Source organism: Ursus arctos, unplaced genomic scaffold (genome assembly GCF_023065955.2).
Source record: "Ursus arctos isolate Adak ecotype North America unplaced genomic scaffold, UrsArc2.0 scaffold_9, whole genome shotgun sequence".
NCBI lineage: Eukaryota > Metazoa > Chordata > Mammalia > Carnivora > Ursidae > Ursus > Ursus arctos.
In genome coordinates, this window is record NW_026623111.1 from 17,569,647 (window position 1) to 17,593,875 (window position 24,229).

The 24,229-nt window shown below is 40.1% G+C and overlaps 1 protein-coding gene across 3 annotated transcripts in view; it reads left to right on the forward strand.

The window, feature by feature from the left end:
• The window catches only part of LOC113266744 (cytosolic beta-glucosidase), a 647,115-nt gene that overhangs the window by 237,109 nt on the left and 385,777 nt on the right, over positions 1-24,229 (forward strand). Inside the window, exons 5-6 of one of the 3 annotated variants that reach the window (XR_008958384.1) lie at positions 4,822-4,881; positions 11,496-11,582. Coding sequence is in view for 2 of the 3 variants with exons in the window: in XM_044389747.3 (XP_044245682.1) it covers positions 4,822-4,841 (20 nt within the window). In the remaining variant the exon portion in view is untranslated. Of the gene's footprint in view, positions 1-4,821; positions 4,882-11,495; positions 13,942-24,229 lie in introns of those variants that run through there. The other 2 variants (XM_044389747.3, XM_057309598.1) reach the window with 2 other exon arrangements.

Genomic DNA, 24,229 nt, shown 5'->3' on the forward strand with positions numbered 1-24,229 from the left:
CTGAATTTTTGGCTTATGAAAATTCTGTGAGGTGCTATGATAAATCTCCAGATATTAGGTTTTCCCACAAAAAATTAGAAATTGAAGGAATTTTGGAATTTATGTATTCAGAGAATTTTTACTGAGCACCTAGTGGGTGCTAGCTTTTTGAACTTGGGGCGCAAGAGTACAGAACAAAATCATTGCTTATTATATTAATTATATAATTAATGAACAATGTGGACAAAATCCATGTTCTCATAGAACTCTCATGCCCATTATCGTCTCAATTTACAATTTAGGTGGAAGCAAATTACCCCAAATTATGTGGATAATTTACTCTACTCCATCCCACTGCTCCTCTATACTTGACTGGTCATAAATACCCATTGAGACTTCATATAAACATTCCTTTGAAAAATAATTAAATTTGGAGAATAGAAGATAAAGCAAAATATTTTAAATTATTTTTTTCAGTCTCAGTTCTGTTTCTCAGTGGACTATATTGAAGTAATAAAATTTCTGCTTTGGTAAAATGGTAATGAGCCTTTATACCCCGATATTATATGAGAATTAGGGGACTGTTGACAAAAATTATGCCCCAGAAGTTTGTGAATGATTTAATGAACCAAAGATTTGCTTCATTAGCTCACCCACATTCCACAGGTACAAACAGCAGCCCCAAAGATCATCAATGTGTACCAGCTGAGCCCCTGTGGACGTGGGAGATCAGTAACTCACCAAGACATGCTATGATCTTCATTTAGGAAACAGCTTTTTTCAAAGGGAAAATTGGCCTCCTACATATCCTGCATTCATCAGCTAATCATTTCTTCTTTCCATGCCTCTAGGTGCCAGTAGGTGAGTAAATCCAAGAAAAGTGCAACATTTTATCTAAGAATGCCCCTTCCCCCCCATCAAGCAGCATCTCTTGGTGGACAGGATACTTGCATAGCTCTAGTCATTGGTAGTGACAGCAGTAGCACATTACCTGCAACCTTTGAGATTCCTGGGATTTAAAATTTGTGGCTTTGACCTGTTGGGGTGATCTTGGACATCCCTGGAATGTGGTATTAGCTTATTTTGTTCAGGTGTGAATTCAAATCAGCTGTCATGGAAGGCAAATGTGTAGGGTCATTGAAGCACTTATGGCACATGATTTACAGTTTCTGTGAACACGTATCACCAGAGGACCTTACAAAAATTCATATCCTGACTCCCTAGGTCCAGGGAGGGGCATGAGATTCTGCATTTTATTTTGGGGGTGCCAATGAAACTGGCCTTCAGAACACACTTTAAGTGGTGAGGTTAGCAAGTGAATCTGATGGATGGTCCATGAATCACAGCTCAAGACAGCTTTGTTGTTTTCCCTTTATTGTTGCACACCCAGTAATTTTAACTAAGGCTTTAAAGAAACAACTTACAAATTTATAGTTGTAATTGAATGCATTTTAGGAAGAAAATATGCTACAGTGATGTTCACAATTCGGGATTAAGAAGCTGTCACTTGAGATATAATCCTCATCGATGTCAGCAGTTCGTTGTGTACATGTAGGGAGCTGCTTTACCTACATTATCTTATTTGGGTCTTGTCACCTCCATGAGGCAGACTAGCCCAATATTTTGCTAACACGCTTTTATAGATAATTCAAGTGAGAAACATAGCAGTGAGTGACAACCCCAAGATGACACAGAACATTGTGAGAAGGCAGGGGTCTCAACCCAAGGATCCCCATTCTTAGTCTGGTGGCAGATCCATCTAACAAAATAGTTTTCATTTTATTCTTCTAAAATCTAGAGATTCACTGCCTTTCTTCACATAATGTGTGTTCGAACTAAAGTTATCACATATGCTTATAATATACTTCCCTATGATCAATGCCATCACCATTATCACCCACAACAAGCAATGGCAGAGCTTCCGATAAGCACTTATTATGTTTAAGGAATATTTTGTGTGTACAAACTATATATACAAAGGAATATGGGAAGCAAAGCCATACAAATGATTTTAATAACAGCATAACAGAGGAGATGTGAAATATCAAATTACAAAAATTAAGTGAGTTAATGCAGTTTTGTTAGATGCTTAGTACCTAACGAACACTTAAATAATGTTACTATCAAACAAGTGTCTTAATAATAAATGCTACAGAATATTGAAGTGTTTAGTGGTCAAGGAAAGCTCAATATAAGAGGCAAGATTTTTAGTGGTTCTTGGAAAGGAATAAATTCACGGTGGTCATAAGCCAGGTTCTGGAGTCTGGCTGCTTGGATTTGAATTACGGCCCAACCCCTCCCATGCTGTGTGTATTTGGTTAAATAATTTGAATCAGTTACCCTGAGAAGTAACCCTGAACTTAGTTTCCTTGTCAGTAAACTGTTGAGAAAATAATAGGTCCTACCTCGGAGGACATGGAGAAAATTAAGTAAGACATGCAAAATGCTGAGTATCCTTTCTAGTATGGGGTAAATGCTCTGTAGTCAGAGCTGATTTTATTCAGCATTTACTTTGAAGATAAGGCTATCGAGGTCCAGAGAGATTAAGTGACTTGCCTTATTTTAGGAATTGTGAAACCTGTGATTAAAACTCCGACATCTAACCCCAGACCTGTATTCTTTACTAAACTACGCCAACTGTACAAATACCAGTTCTGCTACTGCTATGAATACTACTGCTGCAACCATGATTACAACATCTATGACTACCACTACTACTATGGCTATTCTACCATGAGTACTACTACTACTACTATGACTGACTGCTGCTATTACTACTATGACGACAGTGATGACAACTACTTCTACTAGAACCATGACTTTGCACTATGACTGTTACTGTGACTACTCTACTATGAGTTCTACTACTACAACTATGACTCTGACAGCTGCTATGACTACTACTACTATGACGACTACTCTACTATCAGTGCTACTGCTACAACTGCGACTGCTGCTAGGACTACTATGATGACAGTGATGGCAACTATTGCTACTACAACTATGAATATAGTGGCTGTTATGACTACTACTACAACTATGACCTCTCTACTATACTACTGATACTACAACTATGGCTGCTGGTATGTCTACTACCACTATGACTACTCTACAGGGAGTGCTACTACTAAAAGTATGACTATGACTGCTGCTATGACTACTACCATGACAACTACTCTACTCTACTATGAGTACTACTACTACTACAACTGTGACTGCTGCTATTACTACTGTGATGACAGTGATGGCAACTACTGCTACTACAACTATGATGGCTGCTATGACTGCTACTACTACTACAACTACTCTACTATGACTACTACTAGTGCTACTACAACTGTGACTACAGCTGCTACTATGACTGCTACTCCTACCATAACTACTACTATTTTTGTTGTTATTGTTGTTGTTATTCCTATTATATGCCATTAGAACTTTAGGAAAGCTGGGAAAAGTAATATGGAGTGGGTGAGTCCTAGTGTGAGTACAGACAGAAGGCAGAGGTCCATCTGGCCTAAGAGAGAGCCCTGACTGAGGTGGAGGGCTGTGGGGAGAGGAAGTAGGAAACCAGGTTGGCGAGAGAGGTTGATGTCAGGCCACAGAAGACCTCTAGCATCACACTAGTAAGACAGGGATTTGTTCTGAAGAAAATGGGGGGGCAGGGTTGAATCTTTTGGGTAAGAAAATAAGTAACTTTTTTCACTGTTTCAAATAAATTAAAGTAGAGGGGTAGGGGAAGGAAGCAAGGAAGCCAGTTAGATGGTGGTGCATTCATCCATTTGTTCATTCATTCACAAATTACTATCCATGTGCTTTGCCCCCTCTGTGGCACATTAGGTGTATAACTAAAATGGACTGCACTGTGTGGACAGCAGATACAACCACAGACCCACAAACACATACTCTGTACACTAAGAGAGATACTCATAAAATGTGGCTATAAAGTAATGAGGCTAATTGCGCAAAGCTATCATGGAATCTATCTTATTACTTGATAGCCTTGGCTCGTATAAGAAATATATCATAAACTAAACCCGAGGAATCAATCACACTCTTTAGAAGTTCTTCTACGTGACTCACTTAGTGGGTATGTGATGGAAGGAACTTTTATGGTAGGGAAATTCCTATCAGTCACAGCTTTTATAACTGCCTATTGATGATATACACAGCTCCATAATGGCAGTGCTAAAATTGGCTTTTACTTCCTTAAACCATCATTGTATTGAACCATGTAACCAGAAAATCACAATGTGGTGATCTTTCTCTACACTAATCCTTCCATGAGCGCTTAATGACTTGTCTGTTCATCTTGGAGATAATAAACCTTGCATTGAAGCAATAGCTGTCTTGGTGACTTTGCATAAATCATTATTTGTAAAAGTGAAGGAAAACCTATAGATAGGAACCAAGGACCAAGATTGCTCAACTTTCAAGAATTAGCTCTGATAATTGCTGTGACTTCAATTAGGAATGCACTGAACAAGTAGATGCAGACCAAAAAATAAATATTATTTCTCAAAGTGATCAATATAATAACTTCTGGCATAGGAAGGACAGTCATTAAATATTCTAGCAAAGTTTGTCTGAGCAAAGCAACATTGTAGTGAAGGCTGATAGGGTAGAAAATGGGAACACAGAGACTACTAATCTACAGCTAAAAATCAGGGTGACATGTAAGAATGCATAGATGGGAAATAGAAATGTTATTAATACAGAACAACCTACAATTTTAAGACTATTTATTAACAATAATTTGAAAAAATAGTATCAATTAAGATAGTTTTATCAAGGCAGGAGACCCATTGGTTTCTCAAATGAGATTTGTACACTCCTGTTTTTCAGGTTCTTCCTTCACACCTTGAGTCCCTGCTGAATCACTCCAATTCTCAGCGTCCTACCAAGGTAAGAGAACACAAATATTTTCTTGAAGCAAATATAGATAGATTTTTTTTCCCAAACACAGATTCACAAGAAAACAAGGCAAAGAGAAAAAGAAGAGAGAAGTAAGACATAGCACTATACTGAGGCCAGTTGCCTGATTTCCATTACACTTAACCTAAGTTCTTTTAGGCTCTTGTCTCAAGGGCTGATATTGTTTGAAAAGCAGACATGCCAATAGTCAGGTAGCTTAGCCCGCAGAAAATACCCTGAGATTGAGTAAAAGGAAGCAAGAAACAGAAGAGTAACCCCAGAAACAGAAGAGCAAACAATACACTGCAGAGTTTGAAGCTGATGGAATACCATACTGATGGGTTAGCAAGTGGTTCAGTCTGCACAGGGAGACCACCTCCCCATCCATCACCCCCGCATTTCAACATTTCATTGTTTCTCCTCTTTACACTCTTTTCTCCTTTCTTCTTCATCCCTACCCACCCCATACTTCTTCATTCCTCCTTTCTCCCTTTCTACCTTCCCCCTTCCCTTCCTTCCTTTCTTCCTAACTTCCTTCATCTTTCTTTTCACTCCTCCTGCTTGGATTGTTGCAGTGGCCTTCTAATTGGTTTCCCTGATTCTACCTTCACCCCCAAAGTTTGTGCTCAATACCATAGCCAGAGAGATTTTTTTAGGACATAGGTCAGCTCACAGCCCTCCCCCCCACCGCGCCCCCCGCCCCGTAAAGCATCCTGCCTTGGCTTCTCCTTTCTTTCAAGTCAAACTGAAGCCCATAGAGAGGATTTAAGGTCCTCCATGATCCAACCCTCCATTCAGTTGCTGAGTTCACCTCTTCTTCACAAGTCAGGCCCACTCCCAACTTAGTGGTTTGATTGGCTTCCTCCCTAATATCTGAATGATTGACTCTCTGCTTAAACCTCACCTTCTCAGTTACCGCTGATCACCCTGTTTAAATTGAAATCAACCTTCCTTCTCTCCCTCAATGCTGGCATTTTTGATTTTCTTTATCCCATTCTTCCTAACATATTATACAACTTACTTATTTATCATGTTTATTGTTTATTGTTTTTCATCTTTCACTGGAATATAAACTCCATTAGAAAGGGATCTTTGCCTGTTCAGTGTCTTATTCCCTAGTATAAAAAAGTGCCCAAGAAGAGTAGGCTCAACAAATAAATATATTTGTTGAATAAATGAAAGTAACTTATCTTCAAGGAGGGAAACAGACAATGCAATGAAACACAATACAGCTGGTAAGTGTACTGCTGGAAGTCTGTAGTTATTTTAAAAGCAAGAATAGAAGTTTCCCTTCTCTGTTAGCATGGGGGTGGAGAAAAACTTGAGGGAATGTTTAGAGAAATAGTAACATTAATGTAGGATTTGGAAGCATGATCAGAAGTTCATCAGGCAGGGGTGCCTGGGTGTCTCAGTTCTTTAATCATCGGACTCTTGATTTCAGTTCAGGTCATGAGTCCATGCTGGGTATGGAGCTTACTTAAAACAAAACAAAACAAAACAAAATGAAACAAAACAAAACAAAACAAAAAAACCAAAGAAGTTCACTGGCTGGGATATCCAGAGGAAATATCAAATGAGGGAGGGCATTCCAGATAGAAAGAACAACACATGTCAAGGTAGTGATGTATGAGAGGACAAGCCGATTTGTGTACATACTGAGAAGGAGGGTATAGTTTGCCTCAGTATGTTACTGGGAACTTATAGGGGAGAGGTATAGGTAGAGAATAGAGAGGGGCCAGGTAATGATGGATCTTATTTGCAAAGCAAAGGATGTCAGATTTATCCTGAAGATAATAGGAACACATTGAAGGACTTTAAGCAAAGAAGAGACGATCAGATTTGATTTTTTAAATATAATGGTAGAACAGGATGGATGAGAGAAGGGTGCCTCTAGAGGATAAGAAGCCATTTGCAAAATACTGGCTTTATTTAAGGCAATGGAATTAGAGAGCCAAGAAGCCATGTCTATGAAAGATTTAAAAGGAGGACCTTGAGTGATTTAGTGACTGATAGCATATGTAAAAAGAACAGGGATGCATCTAAGATAATTCTGACATGTATAGTCTGAGTGACCAGTTGGATTGTGATGCTATTAGCTGTAAATGGAATATTAAGAGATGAGCAGGCTTGGGGAAATAATGTTTTCTTGAGAAATGTTGAGTTTGTGGTGCTAGAGAACTCCCAAGAGGAGTTATATGGTAATTATAAATAAGTAAATTAAGTGGGTGGAACTTAAGATAGAACTCTAGGAGGATAGTGATAGAGATTTCGGCAGTGATAGTTAATGACAGTTAAATCACGATAATTAGTGTCATGGTCCTGCCAGAATCTGCAGAGTGATGAGAGCCAAGGTTCATGCTCTGGGTAGAGGTACTATTTAATTGTAAGACAGAGAAAATGCTGCACTACCCTGTGAATGGGATATTGCACAAATGGTCAAAGATTCAGGAAGGTAAGGAGGGGGTAGTGGTGCCATGGAAGCCAAGAAAGGAAGAATGGCCACCATCGTTAGACACTGTAAAGAGGCCATGGAAGATAAGGAATGGAGAGCTCAGGGATTTACCCAAATTACTAAGAAAATTTTTCAGAGGAGCTTTGGGAATGGAAACCAAACTATAATGTACTGAGAAGTCTAAGGGATTTGATGGGTAGATTATAATTATAGATGAGTCTTCAAGAAACAAGCTTTCATAGGAAAAAGGAAGAGATTAAATTTGGCCAAAAGGTGAAGAGAAGGTAATTAATTTCTCATACAAAAATCACTTGTTGGGCAGATAGATTTAGTGTTGAGGGACAGTTTGAAAATACAGGAGAGAGAGAACAGGTGGTTCTTGGCCTTATTGTAAGGGGCCCATTCTGCATGGGAAATGATAGGAGTTGGTTTGTAGATCATTGTTAGAGGCTTTAGCCCCAAAGAGGAAAAGGACTACTTGTTCTTTGGAGTTAAGAGGAGAGGAAGGTGATGTTTACAAATAGATATGTAGGAAACATTGAGGTTTAGGGAATCAATATATAACTCCTTCCCTCCTTGTTCCCTGAATTTGGAACCAAATGGAATAACACAGTGAAGCAGAGAGATGAAAATCAACATGAAGGCTTTATAAATGATAGGTTGACTAGAGACTGTAGCAATGAGATATAGACACATAGACTTGCTAATGCTGTAGCCCTGAATTAGACAGACATATAGACTGGACAGCTGGACATCTGCAATCTTCCCTGCACAGAATGACCCCTTATTGCAGAGCCAAGAACAGTAGAGTAGATGCCAATGCACACTCTTTGCAGACAGATTAGGAGAGAAAGGGGTTTAAGTGAGCATGTCCAGTCCATTCTCCCATACTAGCAATCAGTTAATTCTGGAAACATGAATCCCTTGATACAGGGTGTCCCCTTTCCAACAGGAAAATTGGTGATATTGAAGAATTCCCATTTCTCTTTATTATTTGAAGTGGAAAATGAAGTCTTCCCATGTTTGAGGGAAGTGGAAGAAGGATCAAGAGGGCTGGGAAAGCATAACGAATATAGTAATGCCCACTGTGAGGAATGGAAGAGTGATCCAGGGACAAATGGAAGAGTTGTTGAGGGGCATTGCCATCTAGCTGAGGACAGAGAACATATATTTGCAGTGGCCCTTCTCCAGAAGGAGAAAATAAATGTTTATTTTCCCCTGAAGCCTTGCATGGGAGTTGAAGTGGTAGCAAATATTGAAATATTTGTCATGAAGTAATATGCCATGAGGTCTAGACTTGTGTTTCATTCTTCTCCTGCTGCATAACAAAGAACCCCTAAACTTAATGGTTTAAAATAATGACAGTTTATTGTTTTTCATAGCCAAGAAATGAGGCAAAACTCAGCTGGCTAGTTCTTCTGCTCAAATGTCATTGCTTAGGTCATCCATTTGGCTGCATACAGCTGGGCCTAGATGGGGCTGGAAGGTCTGAGATTAATTCATGCACATGTCTGACACCTCCTTGTGGTCTTTCTTGGTCTTCCCATCCCTCTCCTTGCCATTTTTTCTTTCCTCCCTTCTCTCCTTCTCTGTCTCCACATTGCATCTCATAATTTAATAGTCTAGCTAGCTTCCTCCTAGCATGGAAGCTGGCTTCCCTAGAGAGCACAGAAATGGAAGCTGCCAGGGCTTTTCAAAGTAAGACCTATAACTGGCACAATGTCACCTCTGCACATTCCATTAATTACAAGGCCAGCCCAGATTCAAAGAGAATGATTGGAATAGACTCCCCCTCCTTATGAGGGGATCCACTGCATATACAGGGAGGAAGGTAATTGATGATGGCCTTCTTTGGGGACTATCCACCGCAAAAGGGTGAGGGGAAGAAAAGAAATGTATTCAGGTTGCAGATATGCAAAAAGAAAACCCAGGATTTCACTTGCCCATAGAAGAGGCTAATGGCTGGAGTTTATTTTATGGGTGAAGTTCTATTACCCATAGAGGGAACTATAGTATTTCTGCTAGAAAACAGAATATACTTCATAGTGCCATGGCATTTCTAGCAGAAGTTTGAGGGCTTAGGGGAAAAAAAAAAAAAAACCTAATGTAGTTGAAATTTCATTTTGATGTTCAGACTCAGCTCACTCTGAGGAGTAAAAGTAGTTTGGACATGAAAGTGTCACACTAAATTAGGCTCTACTTGGCCTTTTGGGAGATGGTAAAATTAGGATTGCCATGAAAACATGTAAGAATTTGAATCTATAGGTCAGGCTGCTGTTTCAGGAAATATGTGAGCTTGGTATAGTAGACATAGGATACCCTCTTCCTTTGGGGGCTTTATCCCCATCACAGCAGCACTTAGCTTCCTTTAGAAGCCAGGGTATTCGTTATCTAGGGTTTGTCACCCATGGTTTTATATCCTTTCAGGAATTCCTGACTCCTCTTGGATTTTCTTGCTGGAGTTTGCTCTTTCTTCCATTTCGACTCTCCCTAAAGTTTCTCTGCCTGTCCCTTATGGCTTTAGATTTTGGAGTGTGTGTGAATCTCCATTTCCATCTCCATTCTTATTCAGAAGAACAATTATATTTTTCATATCTTTTGATTAAGAAAAACTAAATTTCCAACTTTGAGTTCCCACGTTTTTGGCTTATGGAAAATTGAACTACATATTTTGGGGCTTCTCTTCAGTGCTTCCCTGAGGTTGTGCTAAGGTCCTGGGATCATTATAAAGTACCAATGCCCTGGTTCTGTGAAGAAGTGTATGGGCCTAGCCTCTGGAGTCTTCAGTGAATTGAAGAAATGTTTGGTTAGGCTGTGAGCCCTGGGTCCTAGCATCTAGCGTCCCTGCGACACTATGTGGTCTTCCAAGGGATTTTTGCTCCCTCCTCTGGTGTTACAAGGAAGTAGTATGCAGGTATCTTCAGCATGCTGAACCATGTGACTTTTTTCTCTACCAACTGTCCCTCACCCAGGGAAATCTCTTTTAGTTGTTGGGTATCCCTCTTACTTCAGGCCCTACTATTCTTAAGGAGCTTAGGCTTTTGACTATAAAAGCCAAAAAGTCTTGTCACAAATCTTTGTTGGTTTGAGCCTATTGCCTGCTTGAATGGGGCAAAGGACATGGGAAAGACAGAGAGAAAACATAAATTAATAATGCAAGAGTCTTCCTGCCACATTTCCCCATCACTCCCAATCAAAGATGATTTGTCCATGTGTCTCTACCTCCCAAAGGAACCACTAGCTAGTCAGTTAAACAGTTCTATCTAAGTGACTATGATCATTCAAAAGAGTGAGAGAGGCCTTTTGAGTTCCTACAATCCTCATCCCTGGCATATGTGTCTATTTCAATAGTGGCCTTCTGGAGGAAATGCCTAATTTTGTTAGTCATTCAAAGAAATGACTTCAATGACATGCATTTCAGTCTAGGTGAAATGAGATATAAAGGATGAGGGGCATAAGGGTAGGCAGGGCAGTGTAGGATTGTCTAATTATGATACTTAAGTATCATATTATTCAGCCCATCGTAGAATGGGGTTTGTTGATGTGCCCACATCGGCACTTAATAACAAAAATGCTGACTTTTGCATATCACTTTACAATATCTAAAGCACTGTTCTAGCCACAATTTCCTTTGAACCTTGATTCTAAAACCATAGAATGTTCCTATCGAAAGGAATTTAGTTAGCTTCTCTTCCATCCAGGGTGACAATCCTGAATGGACATGTGCAGTTACATGTTCTGGAACCATTCAGGTGACAGGGAGCTCACTACTTCATAGTGCCAAGAATTTAGAATGTACAGCTCTCATTGTTCAGAAGAGTTTTTGTTTTTAGCAGAGCTGAGAGCTATTTCATCCTTAAATTCCATTTAAGGACTAGTCTTTGTGGTTAGGCAGACATTCATCAAAATCACAACTTAGCCACCAACTGTATGGGATTTGGGGCAAGTGACATGAGCTCTCCAAGTATTCATTGGCTCATCTGTAAAATGCTGATAATCTACTGACCACACAGGATTGCAGGAGTGTTTGAAGAAATAGTGAACCATGAGCTTTAGGTAGGTAGTAGCTCCCTTAATCCTCTTCCGGTCCAGGGGGCTTTCGGAGAAACACTACCTATTGCCTCGCGTTGTAATACGTCAGTTTTCTCTTCAGGCTCTAAGCTCCTGCTTTTTGCTGTGTGTCTGCATCATGAAGACTTCCTTCCTGTACTGTTGCCAACCTGCCAAACCATGCAACCAGGTAATCTCATGCTCTACAACTGAGGTTCAATCAAGAGTCAGTATGCTCTGGGGGAGAGCCTAGCCGAAGTCAGTGTGTAGCTCCCATCTGAGTTTTGCAGACAATATTTTCCTGGCTCCAGGGTCTTTGTCCTTTATTTCTAAGTTCTATTAAGTTCTAGGTTGGTGATCTTATTAAATGCTGGATATTTTCCTCTACAACCTGTTCCTCCTTCCATGCATGACATCACCATGTATAGCCCCCGCCATCTTCCCAGTTATTTGTGCCAGAACAGGGAGTCATATCTGCCTTCATCCTTGGCCTACATGCTACATTCAGTCAGTCACTAAGTTCTGTCAATTCTACCTCCAAAATATATCTCAAATCTGTCCCTTCCTCTCCGTTGCCTCTGACACCCTTGTCCAGACTTTTACTATCCTTCCCTATAACTATTGCAAGATCTTCCCAAAGCAATGACTTCAAGTCAACTAAAGAATTTAGAAAATTGACTTACCACTCAACCTCTATTTAAGGAAACTGAGGTCTATGTAATATATTTAGAAATGTCTCTATCCCACTGTTTCCTTTTATTACTATTATTACTATTATTATTATTGTTATTTAGTGAGTTTCAAGTTCCCTGGAAAAATCCAGTTATTTCTTAACTGTGCCGAGCCACAAAGAGAACTACTGTAGTGGATTTATTCAAGATTGATTTTTGCAAAAGATTGTTCCCATATGTAGATTGTGCTTGTGACTCATGGAGTCTCTCTTTTTGTTCTGGCTGCTTTGAAAAGCCGAGCAAAAGTTCCTTCAAGCCCAGCAGTTAATTGTCACAGTGATGCCTGTTTGATGACTCCATATTTATTTTAAGAGGAGCTGCATCCCGTTGGGCCTGCCAGGATGAGTTAGCTGCGAAACGCATTCCTAAATAGCTAAATGATTCAGCGTAGGATCCCCTATATGAAATAGACTTTGTAATGTGGCTGCATGTTTCTCTGTTGGGAAGTCTATCTATTTCGGTTCTGTGCTTTATTTTATAATTCAATATTGCATATGAATAGGTAATGGAGGGAAGCTTTCCTGCCTCACAAAACCCATGTTTCAACCAATATGTCGTTAAAACTTCGCCCAGGTACTTGGAAGCTTCCTCTGACGAGAACTCAGTTATATGGGGCCAATGTATCTGAAAACATTCAGAATCGCACACTGCAGTTTGCAAATAACAGCTAGGATGCTCTTGAACCGAGAAACCCCCAAGAGGGTACTTACCTCCTTTGCATCAATAAAGTACAACAGCTTCTTATCAGAGGCTGACTTTTGCTTACAGCTAGAAATCTGGCTAAACCCAGTTTCTAACCACTTAGAGACTTCAAATAATTCCCAAATTATACCTTCCTTCAAAGGGAATATGCTTTAAATCAAGTGTTTAATGTTAGGAAAATAATAATTCACACGCTTGCACACCTTAGCAGCCTGTTTTAATTTAGAGACAAAGAGAACAGAGTGCAGTACAGATTTTGTGCCTTGGCCCCTGGCCTCCCCACCTCCCCCAAAAGTGCTCAGGAAATGGGCTTCTTTTTAAAGACTAAGGACTTAATCAGCACTGAACTCCATAGTGGCTCAACTGGGCATTTTGCTCAGCAAACAGTATATTGAGGATAGAAATGTTGGTGTTTGCAGCAAATTCTCAAGGCGTGCTTCATTCAGTTTCTACCAAAGGACCCAAAGGCTACAGATGGACTGTGTACCCCATCTGCGGCTCACTGTAGTCTGTGGACCACCTGATAATTCTGAGGGGAAAGCGATCCTTTATATTGACAAAATGTGTGAACTGGGGGGGTGGGGGGGAAGAGAGGTGCAGGATGCCGCCGAGGACAGCCATCTCAGCTAGGGCTCCAGGAGAGAAGAACATCCAGCCGTCTAGGTATCCAAGTATGTATGAACCTGCCTTCTCTCCTACATTTCTAAAATGTGCTACACACCATCTTTGGGAAAACCTAGAAAACAGTCACTCAAATGATGTTTTTCAATTCTGTGCTTTAGATAAGGACCCCCCCCCCAAAGGAAAAAGGCTGGTTGAGAGTTTTGATGTTCAATTTCTAATTGTATTATGTCACAAATCTGTGAAATTTTGAGATAGCCATTTATCTGCACCGAGAATCATTTTCTTTATCTGTAAAATCCATAAGAGGAGCTGGTGATTTCTGAGATGCCTTATTACTCCAAGAATCACAGGTGAATGAGCAGGGTGGTATCATTCAGAGAGGATATTTTACACTGATGACATACTCAGGAGTTTTGAATCTTCATAGTCTAAAATTTTTGTGTGCATTTCTGTGCTGTGGTATTTCCCCCCCAGATCAAAAAAGAAAGAAAAGAAGTATCATAAAATCTAGTCCAGTCTTGCAACCAACATTTGAATTTCTTCTAAAATACTTTTAGTAAATAACGATGCATTCCACACTTGAATGCCTCTAGTTACAGAATCCTCACAATCAGCGTATTTAGTCCACCCATCTTGGAAGTACTCTGTTCCACCCTACAGAATGTGTTATTTCCCTAGTCCTACTGTATGACTGCAGAATGAGGTTACATTCTTTTTACACAAAAGTAATCTATCCCAAAATGGCTCTAGTTACCAGAAACTAGTTCCTCTTCAGTGCTTGCACCCCTTTCTCCCATACTGCCTCGTATGTACCCACCGCAACTCCCCTGCAGTCTTCCATACCTGCAGATTCAACTTGCCATGGTGCAAGTTACCATGTTTTGGGGAGGGAGGCAAGTTCATGCTTAGTTTCCATTCAAGAAGTATAGTACTGGGGGCATCCACGGATGTAACTGTAAACAATTGTACCCCTCCACCACCAAGAGCGACCTGTATCAGTTGGGGGACTTAGGTTGACAGTGCCTCCGCTATGGCCTCCTGAATGACTAATAGGCCTTAGGGTTTCCAGTTAAGATTGAATAATTGAGTCTAGTTGTTTTTCATGGAGGGACTGCCTGAGAACAGTCGATCCAATTTGTCCTGTTTGTCTCCACCGTAAGCTGTGTAAGAGCTGTGGCAGGGAGGTGTGGAACACATCTGGAGATGCTGACAGGTGTTTTGAGTGAAAGGCATGGAGACTGGGGAATCCCTTGCTGTTTCTGATAGATTTCTCAGTAAGGTTAAGGTGATTGCTAATCAAATTGTGTTCAGAGCTGTCGTACAGAGGCTGGCAGCTTGCAATACTTTAGGAGAGCTGTACCAGGGTGTTTTTCCTTAATGAAAGAAGTTCTGGAGGTGGCACTCCCTCTCAGGTATCTCACACAGTCTAAGTTACCAGGTGCTGGATTTGTTGCTCTCTCTCCACAAAATCAGCGTGCCCCATTCTAGTAGCTGTAACTTCACCTTTTCCCCCAACCAGCCCCATCTCATACCCAGACCTCTTGTTTGGAACAGCCTGTTGCAAAAGGCCTAAGGACATTTTAATAAAATGTACAGACATCTATTATGTACTCCAGTATTTTGACTTGGTTGGGCTACTGTAGAGGGATGCAGTTAGCAGTGTGCTCATTATTCTTATGATCTGGTGCCATGTCAGTCCAACAGGAGAATCCAGATGGCTGAACCAGAATTCACCCTAAATCCCTTAGACCTCTTTTTGGTCTGGCACCTTGAAGGGGTACCAACTAGGTCACTCTGGAGTTTCGAGTTAAGGGGAAGAAAGAAGCCTTATGAGTAGGGATAATCAGGATGGAATCCTGAATTTTCAGGATAGGTCTCTATGATGTCTACCACCTTCTTCCTGACAATTACTCGTGGAACAGATAAGAGGAGATAAACCTTTTCTGTGGAAATCTATGTTAGTGACAAAACTGACTAAGGCATATGGGCCAAAAGGAGTTGAGAGAGGTAGAGTCAGAAAGGTTTTTGAGTAAATTTTTGAGGAAGCTTTTATAACTATCAACCATACCAGGTGCCTGTGGGTGGTAGGAGCGTGAAAGGTCCATTGGATACCTTGACTATCAGCCTATGGTTAAGTGGCTTTTGTAGTAAAAGGTGTAGTAAAGGGTTTCATAACCTGAAAAAGTGGTGAAGTGTCACCAATAGTCCTGAGAGATGTCGAAGGTCTGACATACTCAATCTATAGAGAAGAGGTGGGGGCCACACCCTGTGCCATATGGTCTCCCTCACTGCAAGACAAATTCGCCAACCGGATTCACAGATCTGGTGTGCAGTTGTAGCCTCGGCCTCAGTATAAGGAATTCTCTGTACTGTGCCCAGTCTGTGCTGGTGAGTGCATTGCCGTGCCTCATACTCTGATGGAATCCAGGTAGCACTAGCAATCTGGGAAGTGCAGGATGCATCAGCAGGTTGATTCCACTTGGTCTTCAGAGAACTGACCATTACCATGGGCATCCACATGATTGACTCGGAAGCTGGATCATTAGCTATGATGTGTCCCCACAGTTTGTGGCTCTAAAGAGGGGCATCCTTAATCTTCCAGTCTATAGTTTTCCAAGTGGCACACCAAATAGCTGGGCTATTGGCAATAAGAGGCCCAAGCTCAAGAGTTAGTAAGAGCTTAGAATGACCGTGAATTTTGCCCACTGAGCCAAGCAACCGTGTCTACTTTGTGTTCTGTATAGCTAGTGCTGAGGGTAAACAAGTACAATAGCCAGTGGACACCATTTACTTTCAGTTTAGTTGACCCATCAGTGAACAAGGCCCAGGAATTTAGAGGAGTTTTGGCATATCAAGGGCCCACTGGCTCAGCAGCTTTGTTTCCCCCAAAAGGAATAACTGCCACTTTTTCCACATAAAGTTGAGTTGCTGCTGGGACCCAATGGGCTGCATTCTTCAATACATCATTTCAGCCTGACCGGCAAGTCTCGTTGGCCCTCTTCTACCTCATTAGCTATTTAATCTGAGTTGACCCACTCTAAAATGGGAACATCAGCTTGGAGAGTCACAAGGATTTCATGGGTCAGGAGTTTGTTTATGTCAAGAGCCTCGTAGCAAGCTAAAATTTGCTCTTCAAAAGGAGTGTACTTGGGAGCCTTCAAGACAATGAATCCAAACCCCAAAGGGCTCCTCTGGGTTGAGGCTACCACCTTTTGCATGTGGCCCCAGTTGGCAATATCTTCAGTCACCGTGACTATTAGTTTGAATGGACCATTAAGATTGTGAGTCCCAGAGTTACTAGGACTTCCGTACACATGGTTCTCCTCAATCTTCAAGAGACTCTCCTCCGGTGCTGGTGGGATGGGGGAAATATAAGCATGTAATACACCACTTTCTCATACATTCAGATGTACAAGCAACAGCAATAGTACATTACATTGGCCCAAAGCCTCCATCTATAATGTCATGTTCACTTTCTTTCCCCACTCTCAAGCCAACCCAAATTCCATCATTTGAACCCAGGTGTCCCCTCCCCCGGGTCGATAGCAAATTGGGCACCTTTATCCAAAAAAGCCATAAAAATTTGTGTCCCTCCCTCCCCAAAGTTCTGTGTACTACACAAATGAATATGGCCTTCAGTCTTCTTTGGGACCAGCAAGATCTTTGACCTACCCTTAATCATCTTTATTCTTACAGCAGTAAAGATCCTTAAAGCAGTAGATGAGGATGGAGGGATAAGGGGCCATGGACAGGGACTGACACCAGCAAACAAGCCTTTGCACTTCTTTTGGTTTTGAGTGTTATAGCAGCAGCTCGTGCTTCTGCCAAGCAAATGTGCAGTGTTTTCAGCCCACACAGGGCTTTTCCTCAGGTGGGACGTCGTCATTACTGACATCATCTGCTTCAGCTTTAAAGACCCCTTGACTCGGCAGCCACAGTGCTTTCTGACTGGGCCCGCAGGGATTGCACCTTGGAGCCAACGTGGGCTTGACTTGCACAGTGTCAATGTTTTTAAGGAGCCCACCTTAATCTGGGGCATTTGTTGCACCATTATCAAGATAACATCTCTTAAGTTCTTGCCCATTTTCAACATAAGGCCTAAGGGAATTTTCTGGGGCAACATGGCTGAATGCAAGAACTTATCTAGGTTTCTTTGGGTGAGTTTCTCATTCTTTAGTAGGTTCCCTTCATCGACACTATACACCCAATCTGGCCACCCTAAGTTTTAGTCAATGTTTCACTTTTGGTTTCTCACAGGACTGTCTATCTCCTGGGAATCTTCCTGGCAGGGCTAAAGCTTTCTTGGAACAGCCAGGACCCACTGCAAAATGCTCTAAGACTTTTATAATCATTTCGATAGGATCTTAGAGGGCGTAGCAAACTGCATCAGGTAATGAACTGTAGTACTGCTCATCTGTTACCATTCTTCTTTATCAGGTGTCACACACCAGCCCCCTCATTTCCTAAGCCAACAGCCAAAGTTTTAATGATTTGCCTGTTTTCTGCCCACCATGGTTAACAACGTCTTCCCTCCCATCCTCTGTGTAAGTTCATGTCTCCATAACTGTTGTCTAAAAGGGGGCAGAGTCTTCTCCCCAACTAGGGCAAGTCTTACACTGGTTGTTGCAATATTGTTACAACTGGGCCAACCTGACACTGACTACCAGATTGGCCAGGAACCCACACAAGTCCCAGAGGAGAGTTGGCAACAACTGAGGCACTTTTCAGGCAGTGCCAGGGTTTTTATCATTCATTCACAGGTATTTACTTTGTGTCTACTACTGCTTGGCCCTGTTCTATGAGCTGGGGATTTAACAGTAAACAAAATAGACAAAAATCTATTTGGAGGATCTAAGTTCCAAGTAAGAGAATTACAGCACGTATTAGAAAAGGTAGGAAATGCTTTGGACAAAATAAAATAAAAAGAGGAAAAGAAAACGGGATAGTAAGTCTCCAGCGTGAGGATGTGATGTGATGGAAGCAGGATGTAGTGTTTGGTTGTGAGGTCTGAGTAGGCTTTATTGAGAAGGTGAGAAATGAGTCAAGACTTGAAGATAGTTCAATAGTATTTTGGGTTCCTGGACCGAATTCCAATGTGTGTGTGTTTGGGGGCTGTCTCAGAATTCAACTAAATTCTGACACTATTTACCTGGAGAGAGCATTAAATTCCATAGGTTAAGGGCTCAGTCCCACCAGACCAGCCTCCACTCCAGACACCAGTAGCAAATCCAGGTTGTTACCTGTATTTCTGACTGACTGGCTTTTAAATCAGAGGTTTCCATTACCCTCATCTTCGGTTTAATTAATTTGCTAGAGTGGCTCACAGAATTCAGGAAAACCTTTATTCACTAGATTACTGGTTTATTACAAAAGGATATTAAAACACATGAATGAACAGCCAGATGAAGAAATATACAGGGCAAGGTATGGAGAAAAGGCAGGAAGTTTCCATGCTCTCTCTGAAAGGGTCACTCTCCCCAAACTGGAAACTCTCCGAACCCCCTCTGTTAGGGTTTTTATGGAAGCCTCATTACACAGTCGTGATTGTTTAAATCATTGGCCTTTGGTGATTTAACTCTCAGGCTCTTTCCCCTACCTGGAGGTCAAGAGTGGGACTAAAAGTTTCAGCCCTCTAATCTTGCCCTAGATTCCCCTGGCAACCAACCCCTTCCTCAGGTGCAGTTCCAAAGTCACTCTATTAACATAACAAAAGACTCCTAGCTAGCTCTCCTTCCCTGGGAAGTTCCAAGGGTTTTAAGTCCTCTGTGCCAGGAATGGGTTGAAGACCAAATGTGTACTTCTTATTATAAATCACGAGATCATAGATAGTTAGGCAAACTGACTTCTGCAGGAAGAGCATGTGTTCCGTATTGTAAGCCCACTATTTAGAACAGTGCCCGATACACAGAAGTTCAATAAAAATTTGCTGAATGAATAGAGATGCAGGCAGCATGTGTTAGAGTCCATTTCCTTGTTCACAGATTGACGTGAAGATTCTAGATTGGTCTTTGCTCCATCTCCAACCCTCCTGTAGCAAATTGATGAACAAGAACCCATAAACCCAATGATCAAATAATTTTTTGTTGGAAGAAGAGCATAATGGTTCAATCTGGGATGCTTCAACCTACCTATTAGGCTTCCCTTAGGAACACTCAGCAGATTCTTGTCACCTGCCTGACAAAGAAGCTTGCCAGAGGGATCGCTCCCTGAACAAAAGGTGGATTTATTCCAAAGACAAATTCCGTTCTCTAACTTAGAGTGCAGAAATTCCTGGGAAACTCCCAAATGCAGTTTTCTGATTTCAGAAATATTGTGGAGATTCCTTTTCATACCCTAGCACATCAAACCAAAATATTTCCCTATATTTTATCCATTGTCCCAGTCCTACTTCTTGGGGCCATAGTGAATCGAATTACTCTTTTATATATTGATACTCAAATATTTGAGGCCGACTTCTCTTACCTGAGTTTTCTCTTCTGTTGGATAAATAACTTCATCTTGTGGGGCGCCTGGGTGGCTCAGTCGTTAAGCGTCTGCCTTCGGCTCAGGGCGTGATCCCAGTGTTCTGGGATCGAGCCCCACGTCAGGCTCCTCCACTGGAAGCCTGCTTCTTCCTCTCCCACTCCCCCTGCTTGTGTTCCCTCTCTCACTGGCTGTCTCTATCTCTGTCAAATAAATAAATAAAATCTTTAAAAAAAAATAACTTCATCTTGTGTAAGAAATGATTTTACTTAGGACATTGGATTTTCTTCACCATCTTACATGTCCTCTGTGAATGTTCTAATTTGCCTTAAATTGTGGTACTTAGAATTGGCTGAGTACACAAGGTGTGTTACGAGTAGCCCAGAGAAAAGAGTATTGCTGTCTCATTTGTCCAAGATATATATTTATTAATGCAGCTTAAGATCATATTAGTTGTTTGGGGGACAGTTCTGTGTCATCATAGGTACTCATTGAGCCTATTGCCAGGAAAACAATTATTTTCATCTGAGCTTTGCTAAGACAAATGGTCCTTGTGTTTTACTTGTGTAGTTGTTTATGGGGGAGGGGTACCACAAAATAACTAAATAATTTTTTTCCTGTTGAATTTTAACATACTAGATTTCATACGATGCTTCAGTCTGTCCAAATATTTTCCATTGAATTTGCTATTTTCCCCTAGTTTCATGTCACTCTCATATTGATGAGTCTGTCTTTGTAATTATTATCTAAGGTAGTGGATTTAAAATTTACATAAACAGAAAGCTTTTTGAAGTCAACTGTGACACAGAATCCTAAAATATAAAAAAGACATTTGTCAGTATAATTTTTTTTGCAAGTTAAATTATTACTATTTATTCATTATGAAGACCGTCATATTAGCGAAATGATGTGCTTATTGTTGAACACAAAATTTCAAATCAGTGTTTCTGGATGACAGCTGAAATCAGATCAATGTCATCATCTAACTTACTTGAATATTTTGTTTTCGTTGCAGTCTTGAGAATATTGTGATTGAAAGAGAAGTAGCTGCAGTTGTTTTGTTAGTTGGTTGATTGGTTCATTTTTAACTCCATTGTCCTTATAATCTCAAGATACCTTTAGTGTAAAATGAATTAGATGTTTGAAAGAAGCATAGTAGAAAATTTTTGTTTTAAAACCAAAGCATTGATAATAATTAACAACTGTCCTCATTTATTGTTCAACAACTATTTCTTGGGACTCTACTATATGACCAGCAGTGTTTTAGATGCTAGGGGTACAGAGATGTATACGATAAGAAAAAAGTAGTGGCTTGTGGGTTCTACATTCTAATAAGATGTGGCAAAAAATAAACACAGATGTGTACATCTGCACATAAATATTTCTGTGTGTATGTGTGTGTGTGTGTGTGTGTGTGCTAAAATCAAAATCTGCACCATGTAGCTGAATGGGACTGAAGGAAAATGCTAGGTGTGCTGACTTTTCTCACTCTATATTCATTTCCACTAACTTGAAGAGGACTTATTGCTATCTGGTGTTAATACTATACTTCCTTAGTCCATTTGTTCTACCACCTTTCTAGAAGATTATTTTACACCTCTCCTCTCTCCTCAATTCCTAACACAGTTTTCCTATCCTCACTTTCAGTCAATGACTGTGTTTCCTATTTCACTGAGAAAATAAGAGCTCTCAGAAGACAATATTTGTTGGGTACCACCAACACATCGACTCACCTGTCAACCTCTGTTATCAGTATAATTTGCCTATTTCCAAAGCCAAAGTAGCCATGCTCCTATCTAATGCCGACCCTTCCACCTGCGCCCTGAATTCCATCCCTTTTTGCTTATTCCAAGACCTTACTTCAGTGATTCTCCTTTATTTCTCCTTCATTTGCTTTCTACTGGGTCATTCCTGCCATCAGTCTTCCTCATGCGATCACGTCCCCTACTAGCCACTGCCTCATTTTTTTTTACTCTACTCTGAAACAAAATTCCCTAAAAGTATCATCTGTACTAATAATCTGTAATTCTTCCCCTTCAAAAATTTTTTCTTACCTGATTATTTTTTTTTAAGATTTTTTTTATTTTTATTTATTCGACAGACATAGAGATACCCAGTGAGAGAGGGACACAAGCAGGGGGAGTGGGAGAGGAAGAAGCAGGCTTCCAGTGGAGGAGCCTGACGTGGGGCTCAATCCCATAACGCTGGGATCATGCCCTGAGCCGAAGGCAGACGCTTAACCGCTGTGCCACCCAGGCACCCCTTTACCTGATTATTTTTTTAATTAAGGTTTTACTTTTGTTTTTCGAGCAGTTTTAGGTTTATAATAAAATTGAAAGAAAGTGACAGAGATTTCCTATATAATCCCTGCTGTCCAAATTTTTTAAATTGCTTAAAATTTAATATCTTTCTAATACCTTTAGAATTTTTTTATTGTGAAATATAACACATGCAAAAAATTACCTAAAATGTAAACTGATAGCTTAATAAATTATTATAAAGAAACTCTCATGAAAACCATCAAGATTAAGTGGAAACTGCGAGCATCTCAAAAGCCTTTCATGTACTTCTTTCCAATTTCTACCCTGTCTCTTCTAATAGGCGATCACTTTCCCGGTTTTTTATATCAATTTCTTCGTTACATATATTCCCACACAGTTACGCATCTCTAAACCATCAAGTTTCATTTTGTCTGTTTCTGAACTTTGTCTTTATAAGTGGAATTATGCCATCGTTGTGCTTACTGTGTTCTTTGTGTCTGGCTCTTTTCACTCCACATTATGTTTGTGAGAAGTTACCTCTATGTTGTCTACTGGTAGTTTGTTCATATTCACTCCTGTACGTTACGTGAAGGTACTGAAGTTTATTTTTCCATTCTATCATTGATGGGCATCTGGTTTGCCTTTAGATTTGAGTTACTTTGAATAATGCTGTCCTGAACATTCTTGCATATGTCTCTTGGTTTTTGTGGGTGCACAGTTCAGAGGGCTGTATAACTGGAGTCATAGAGACACGTATTTTCAACTTTACTAAATAACATCACACTACTTTCCAAAAGGTGTTAATTTACATTCTCACCATCTGTACACGACAGTTCCAATTGTTCCACATCCTTGAAAACATTTGGTGTTTTAGCCTTTTTGATTTTTGTCATTCTAGCGGGCCTGTGGCCATCATCCCTGTGTTTTTAATTTACATTTCTATTATGACTAGTAAGGATGAACACCTTTTCATTTGACTACAGCTATTTGGATAGCCTCTTCTGTGAAGTACCTGTTCAAGTCTCCTGTCCATTTTTTTCCTTCTTTTGTTGCTGTCATTTCTTATTGATTTATGGAAGTCCTTTATATAGTGTAGATATTAGTTTTATGTCTGTTATATATGATGAAAATATACTTTCCCAATTCAGTCTTATCTTTTATCTTCTTAATGGTGACTTTGATGAACAAAATACAAGTTACATTTATTAATATTTCCTTTATAATTGGAGCTCTGATGTCCTATTAAAATTTTCCTACCCAATGTTATGAAGTTATTCTCCTACATTATTTTTTTAAAGTATTATTTGCTTTGAATTTTATACTCAGATCTTTACTCCAATCAAAAAATTATTTTGCTTATGGTGTGAAGTGTGAATTAATTTTATTTTTTCCTATATGAGCATAATTACCTTCCACCTGGATATCCACCTGGCTAAGTCCTTTACCTTCAAGTCTCTGCTCTAATGAGGACTTCCCTGACCACCCTAATTAAAATTATAACCTCCATTCACTCCAACAAACACAACTCCAGTCCAGAGCACTTTATTCCCTTATGATAAACATACAATTTACTGTTTATTGTCTGTCTGTCCATTTGAATGTAAGCTCCATAAAGACAGAAATTTTTGTCCATTTTTTTTTTTTACCAATATATCTCAAGTACCTAGATGGTACCTAGCACAGAATAGGTGCTTAACCAATATTTGTTAAATAAAATAAAATAAAATAAAATAAAATAAAATAAAATAAAATAATGGCCAGAAATACTTTATTCAACTCAGCACCTGCCCTGGTTCATCTGACTATATAATTCATTGTATTGGTGGTGCCTAATATGTGAAATTTTAAGATATAAGGCGCTTGAGTATATGTGCAATTTTTATTACAGCTTTTGATATAATTCAAATATTTTAAGTAAATGGTTAAACTAATACTTTAATAAAACATTTTTAAAATCTTGAAGTTGCTCTGTGGGATGGCATTTGCTAGATTTGTATGGAGTGTCCATTCATTTGGTAAATATTTATAGTGTACTGACTAGATGCGAAGTACTATGT